The sequence below is a fragment of the Dromiciops gliroides genome, chromosome 2, assembly GCF_019393635.1.
Source record: "Dromiciops gliroides isolate mDroGli1 chromosome 2, mDroGli1.pri, whole genome shotgun sequence".
Classification (NCBI taxonomy): domain Eukaryota; kingdom Metazoa; phylum Chordata; class Mammalia; order Microbiotheria; family Microbiotheriidae; genus Dromiciops; species Dromiciops gliroides.
Window position 1 is genome coordinate 352,482,534 of NC_057862.1, and position 7,676 is coordinate 352,490,209.

A 7,676-nucleotide genomic window follows, 5' to 3' on the forward strand; every position below is an offset into this window, starting at 1 on the left:
TAATCACAGTAAGTAGTGTTTTATGTTAAGAAGTTTCTGGTGGGGGGTGGGGTGGGGGGACAAGTGCCTTATTAGAAGTTCAGATTTAGAAGGGAACACAGATGTATGGACTGCAAATTGGTTATACATGGTGTTTCCAAGTTCAGAAGCCCCCAGTAAAGAAAATACTAGACTGACGTTAGAGCTGACTTTATTGTCCATTGAAATGAATAATGCCAATCAGGGAAGTCCCCAAACCCCTCAATCTTAGCACAAAGGAAGTCTTCAGGAAGCAATGAGCTGAAAGGAAAGTGTAGAGAATGGATCATCCGATATTTGGCCACCTCAAGGGATCAGCACTTTCCTTTGTGTTTCAGGCTTAGTTTTCCATTATTTTTCCTGAAAGAATAAAAGCAAGGATGATGACAATGATTAATAGTTAGTATAAATGATTATACATGTATTTTCTATGTACTGATGTCAGGCTGCCATAAACCTTAGCTTATCCATGGTGTGGTCATGACTCTAGCTACTGCTGCATTTTCCCAGCAGACTGTAGGACAGAAATACTTTTTGCCTTTATCTATATTCCTAATACTTAGCAAGGTTCCTTACACATAGTAAGTGCTCAGTGGATACTTACGTATAATTTAGTAGAGAAAGACCTGACACTGGAGTCAGAAATCTTGAATTCAATGTCTGGCACTACCATATACCAGTAGTATGCCCTTGGGCCAGTCATTTAACTCGAGCCTTAGCTTTCCCTTTTGCAAAATGGGGTGGGTATACTCACACTACCTGAATCACAGTGGGTATTACATAGAATGTGTTTTGTAAACTCTAAATCTCTATAGAAATGTGGGCTATTGTTAATTAAAAGGCAGCATGATATAATGTCTAGAGGGTTGGTCTTGATATCAGTAAGACAAGTTCAAATGTCACCTTTCTCATATAATAGCTATATAACCAGTGGCAGATTGCTAAATATTGAACATAGCCACCTGCTTCTGCTATTTGTTTCTTGTAAGTCGTGTTGAGTCTCCTTGGCTCCTTTTTCTCACTAGGACCAGTCTCTGAAATTGAGAGACTATAAGTCTAGTACTAAAGGCTCTTGTCTATTCTGATAGTTAAAAGGATCAATAGTCTATATCCCAGAAGGAATCAATCTGTACTTACTTATTTGCTACTCCAAACATACACATGTTGGAATAGGTTTTTCCATCAGAGCCACAGACAGGGTCAAAGAGTGCTGGACAGCTGATGTGATCCTCTGAAGGCTTCTTGCTGCCATTCTGGAAAGAAAAGCATCATGAGGCCAATCCAGAATAGCCATTTCAGAGCTGTGTTTAACTAGCCAAAAGGTTGAGAAAGAGGCAGTCATAGACAAGTTGGCAAACATAGTGCCTCAGTTGAACTTGAAATATTTTATCTTTTTTTGATTGTTTCAGTTTCCTCCAGTGAAAAAGGAGAGACCATAAATAGATCATCTGTAAGTTTTCTTCCAGCTCTACTGGTAAGTCTTCTTTTAGACTGGCTCTCACCAGGCTTAGAAGCACAGAAGCCACTTGGCCTGATCCCAATGCTGATTGGTATGGGAGCCTTAACTTGTTCTGTTTTTCTTCCTACCTGTCCCAATTTGACCCCAATCAGTAGCTTGATTAACCTGACACCTGGAGATCCATTCCTTCTAGAGCAGAAGGGGCTTACCACATTAGTTCAGGCCTCAGTGTGAACACCTAATTCATTTTCACCCTACTCTACCACAGAACCCTGAGCTGAAGTGATTTCGCCAATGTCCCCTAATAGTAAGTATTATAGGAGTGTTCCACCAAGTTAGGTTTACAAAAGTATATTCTAAGAAATATTCCAATTCTGACATTCTTTGTTCTATGGTTCCTTCCATTTTTGATATTCTACGTTGTGTTAGAGATTAATTTATTAAATAGAGAGTTGGGCTCTATCTCTAGGGTCTTTTCCCCTTCTAATGTTATGTTAGTCTAAACTGTTACATGGCTGTATTCTAAGAATTTTTTTCTCTTTTCCTGCTTAAAGTCATGGATCTGCCAGATCCTGACTGGGTGTTTCATTTGGTGACATCAATGAAACAAACAAACAAAAACCAGTGGTACTCACTTGCGTCTCCACTATGTTACCAGCAGAAGATTTAGCCATATTTTTCTCTTCTTCTTGAACAGCAGTAGCCCCTGTTTTCATCTTCTGGTTAGAGGTACCTGGCTTCTGATTTTTACTGACTCCACCTGCCTTTCCCACTTGACTAGCAGCATCTGGAGATAAACCACAAATGCAAAAATTAAATTGAAACAAAGTATCTTTTGGAATATTTAATCTAACCCTCCCCTCATTAACTAATTGTAATGGTAACTCATATTCCTTCTGGAAATTTGACTCTCATGTGTGTTTGTTAACATTGAACTATCCTGAGTTTCTTCTTAAATTCCTATTTGTTCTTCCTCTGTCTCTCTTTAGACCTCCCACCTACTATGGGAACACATCCTCAATGTTCTTCCTCAATTATCTAGTCTACACTACCGACCAGATTTTAACATAATGCCTGGCACAAAGCAATGCCTAGAACATGCTTGTTGACTGATGTCACAGAATCAGAATATCATATTTTTAGGACGTAAAGGGATCTCAGAAATCCTCTAGGGTCAAAGATCTAGAGCTATGTGCTTCCTTATTTTACAGATGAGGAAACTGAGAACAGAGAGTTTAAATGACTCCCTTGATGTTAAAAAATAATAAAGATGACTCCTGTATTTCAGGTCCTCTGAATACAAATTTAGTGTTCTTCCACCACACCACATGTTAGCAGGCAGTCCCTCCATAGGAACCACTATAAATGGCCTCCTTTGTTGGATCCATTCATTCCATATCCAAATGTCCTCATTGTCTTCAGACCCCCACTTCCAGCTTCCTATAGATATTTTTACCTCTGTGTCCCACCAATTAACTCAACATATCCAAGAACAAATCACATTTGAGTTAACAGATAGGGTTAAAGGATCAGAAAGGAATATTTAGTCCAAATGCTGAACATTTTATCTATTGTCTCCTACATGTTACTATATTTATTTCTAAATCAAATTTAAGTAATTTTATTTTTACATTTGTCCATATATAAAAAATATTCATAAATTGGAAAACAGTAGAAAAAAAACAGAAATTTGAGAGTAGCTGTGATCAGAGAGATGAACTTTGTCAAAAGACCTAGTAGGTTCAAGTCTTTCCTTGTCTCTTGCTAGTTCTGTGACCTTGAGAGAGTTACTTCACTCCTTTATTCCCTCATACATAAAATGAAATGTTTGAACTAGTCTCTTATTAATTTCCTTTCTGGCTTTGTGATTCTGTGAAAAAAAAGATATTTTGCCTCTGTTTTGATGGACAAATCTTCCTTTTAAAAGTCAGAATACTTTGGAAAACATAATTTAACATGGGGCTTTTGAATTAAACACAGACATACACATATACCAAAAGCAAATGCTTCTTGCTCTTTCATCTCCTTGCCATTGGTTTAGTAGACTAAATGGTAAAGTGGCATGTATGACTTGCTCTTTCAAAGAGTTATGAGTCCTTGCCTGCCTAAAGGCAGAAGAATAACCTGTCTAACCTTACTCATAAGACTTTAGAAGTGGAACAAATCTTAGAAGTCACACTAGTAGTAAGTAAAAGAGCCAAGATTCAAATACAGGAAGCCTCTGTTTAACAGAATTGATTTCAGGTAAGGATTATACTAGGTGACCACTGACATCCCTTTCATTTATGAAATTGTGTCATTCTCTCCTCTAACTCCAAATATAGAACTCTTTTAGAGTTCTTTCCCTTCTAATACCTGGGTTCTTGTCCTTACTGTCACTGATTTCCCATATGTCCTTTGGCCAATCATATTTTTAAGAGTCCTAATGTTCTCATTTGTAAAATTAGGAGGTTTGAATAGTTGATTGCTCAAGAGCTCTTCCACTTGTAACAATCTATGGTTCTCTGGTAAAACCACTGTAATTGGTATTAAAAGTCTTGGCTTCAGATTTTAGATCCATCCTTTTATGATGCTCTCAGTCATTTCCTCTCTTTTTGGCTCTCAGTTTCTTACACTGTAAAGTGATGATAAGACTTAAACAATATGAAAAAATAGGAAAGAAGGAAATAACTTCAGTGGCCATTTTATACAAACCATACATTCCATAACAAACACCTGACAAGTAGTTATTCTGCCTCTGCTTGAAGACCTCCAGGGAGCAGCACCTTCCCCCAGCCCACCTCTCAATACAGCCCATTCCACTATTAAGACTATTCTATTCTTAGGACATTTTTCCTAGCATCAATTATTATTTTGCTTGTAGTAAGTTTTCGTAGTTGCTTCTGTTCCTATCTACTCAGGCTAAATAGAAGAAGTCTAATGCCTTTAATATGACAGCCTTTCAAATACTTGAACACAGTTACACTATTCTAGCCCTACCACCTTACCAATCTCCTACCAGATAAACATTCCAAGAACCATCAGTCTTTTACATGACATGGACTCAGGGCCCTTCACCATCTTAATAATCTTCCCCTACAACTTACAAATGATGTACACTGAATACCTCACATTATGATGGGAAGATCAAATGAGATAATGTATATAATCATTTAAATAATACTAGTCTGCAGTAGAAAGACTCTAATACTTGAAAACAAGGGCCAGAGATTCAACATCAAGTTCTTCTACTTCCTGGCTATATGAGCCATATTTACATTTCGGTCCCTCAATTTCCTAATCTTTTACATAGGGATAAACTATTTTCATACCTATCTAACAATTTTGTTTTTAATTTTGCAAGGGAAGTAATTTTAAAATTGTCAAATGCTATAGAAATGAGTATTACTACTAGAGTTAAACATATCTTTAGATATGATATGCCATAGGTCTATGTATTCCTTTGAATGAACATAGATTTGCTATTGTGAGTCAGTCATTCAGTCCATCAATAAGCATTTATTAAGTGCCTACTGTGTGCCAGACACCATTCTAACTGGGGATAGAAATAAAAATTGAAAGACAGTCCATGAGAAGGTACTCAAAATCTTGGGAACTGAAAATCTAATCTAAATGTTTCCAATACATTATGTAAATAAAATCCTACCAAAATGTAGGATTCATTCTTTGGGGTTTATTAGTATAGGGAAATCCCGGTTTGAAAACTTCCTCTACTAGATCATCGTGACAAATCATCTGTAACGTACTCTTTTTTTTTTTTTTTAGTGAGGCAATTGGGGTTAAGTGACTTGCCCAGGGTCACACAGCTAATAAGTGTTAAGTGTCTGAGGCCAGATTTGAACTCAGGTACTGCTGACTCCAGGGCCAGTGCTCTATCCACTGTGTCACCTAGCCGCCCCTGTAACTTACTCTTAAAGTTGCTTGGGGATTCTGAAAGATTAAATGACCTGATTTGGGTAATACAGCTAATATGTGTGAGAGGTGGGTAATTAAACTTAGGTCTCCTTAACACTAAGGCTAGACCACTATACAATGTTGCATCTCTAGTTGTTATTGGGAATGATGATGAAAATGATAGGACATTCTGTATAGAGTATAGGAAGCAGGCTTCAACATAAGAACAATCTGGTATCAAGCCCTACATCTGATACTGCTGCCTGTTTAACCTTACAGAGATCTCTTAACCTCACAGTGCCTCACACAATACTCTGTGAGGACAAATTGAAAAACAAACAAAATAAAACTTGTTGATCTCGATGTGTGGAAGGAATTTCCTCACCAATATTTCCCTGCACAGGTAAAACCACATTTTTATAACATTTTGACCATCAACAATTTCTCTAAATGATATTAGATAATAGACTTTATACAGTTTATGCAAATATTATCCATAAAACTACAGAACATCAGAATCAGAGATAGAAGAGGTACCAAACCATTAAGTTTAGTTTCCTTCTTCTATAAAGGATAAAAGTGTAGGATTAGAGAGGTTAAGTTCTTTGTCCACACATGTATTAATTGTAAGAGCTATGACTTGAGTCAATTCTCCTGACTCTTATGCCATAGTAGCACACATAGATTCTTAGAAGTGGACAGGAAATTGGATATTATCCACTCCAACCTTCTTACCTGAGAAGATGCTGCCCAGCACTAAGGAGAAGAGTATGCATGCAATTGCTGTCTTCATCATGGGGCTGGCTATAGCTCTTGAACCTTCTCCAGTATTCAGTGACACCCTCTGCAGGAGAAAGATAGAGTGAATAACCTGGGTACTGTGTGCGCTATATATTGGAAAATAATCCTCCACCCAAATTTTGAAAAACTGTTATTACTTCAAAACAGCTCCACTTCCCACCACCCTCCTCAAGCCTGCAATAGAGTTCATTTTATGAAGATGCTTTCACAGTTAAGAAAGAACATTCCTGACTGCAATGCCATGTTTAAAACCCATTTCACACCGAGAGCCCCATAAAAATATAGACATTTACAATGGATGGCCTTAGAGGAGAGTTTCCTGCTACCACAATTAAATGTTGAAACAAAGCTGCATGGCAGCCAGCTCTGGCATGTCCTGAGGCCAGCACTCTCTTTGACATATTGATTTAATGTTTTCACTCACTACGCTCTTAAAGTGTTCTTTCTTCTCTCAGGAAGAATTATTCACTAAAAACTTTGAGAAATGTGGGAAGATTTATGCAAACTAATGCCATTAAAAAAGCAGACCACTAAATCTATGATCCTATGAATAAGAAAAAATAATAATATGCACAATGACTGTAACAGGGTAGATGAAAAAATCCCTCAGAAGGAATCCAACTCTAAGTAGCTGAACAAACAAAAGATGGTCACAGAAAACAAATAGCGCAAAATACTTCCTTCAATATAGAAGAGAGGGGGATTATCAGAGTAGACAAATGTATATCTTCTCAGACATGATCAAGATTTTTTTTTCTAAATTGTATTTCTTTATTACAAAAAAATTAATTCTGGATTAAAATGAGGCTATAGCACCAGAAATGAGTTATATAAAAGTAAAAGGCATCAATAAAACTTATGAAATATATTATTCAGTGACAAAAATGCTGTGGCTTCTGATCCAATAATTCTCAGAATCATGGACTGCAAAAGTTGAAAGAGACATTAGAGATAATCTTTTTTTGGGGGGAGGGGCAGGGCAATGAGGGCTAAGTGATTTGCCCAGGGTCATACAGCTAATAAGTGTCAAGTGTCTAAGGCCAGATTTGACCTCAGTTCCTCCTGAATCCAGGGCTGGTGCTTTATCCACTGCACCACCTAGCTTCCCTGAGATAATCTGATATAACCAACTTCCAGTAATTGAATCATGGGCTCCTGGAAACATTATTTTAGAAGCTGAAGTGAGCTTAATGTTCATTGATTTCAACACCATATTCAGTGGCTGAATCCTTTTTAAGATTCCATGAAAATTTTTATTCAACAATTTTCATGAGGGAATTAAGGAGAAAGGACAAAGCAGTGACCATTAGCTTTAGGAGGGAGGTGTGTTAAATGAGAGTAATGATGCTGATTTAATGATGTACCATGTAGACACAGGTCTTTTGTTAGACACATAAAACCAAATTGTAATAATGGCATTGTTCTCTCCAGCAATTTATGTGAGAAAGACCTAGAGGGTTTCATTGACTGCAAATTCATCTTGACTTAATGGTGTGTTGTCTAC

The 7,676-nt window shown here is 37.2% G+C and overlaps 1 protein-coding gene across 1 annotated transcript; it reads right to left on the reverse strand.

Moving 5' to 3' along the window:
• Positions 1-332: 332 nt before the first annotated feature.
• LOC122740371 (serine protease inhibitor Kazal-type 12-like) lies at positions 333-6,164 on the reverse strand. The gene is made up of 4 exons (XM_043982477.1): positions 6,107-6,164; positions 2,113-2,264; positions 1,156-1,271; positions 333-378 (listed from the first exon to the last, which is right to left on the reverse strand). The coding sequence occupies exons 1-4, from the start codon at positions 6,162-6,164 to the stop codon at positions 333-335; spliced, it is 372 nt and encodes a 123-aa protein (XP_043838412.1).
• Positions 6,165-7,676: the final 1,512 nt, after the last annotated feature.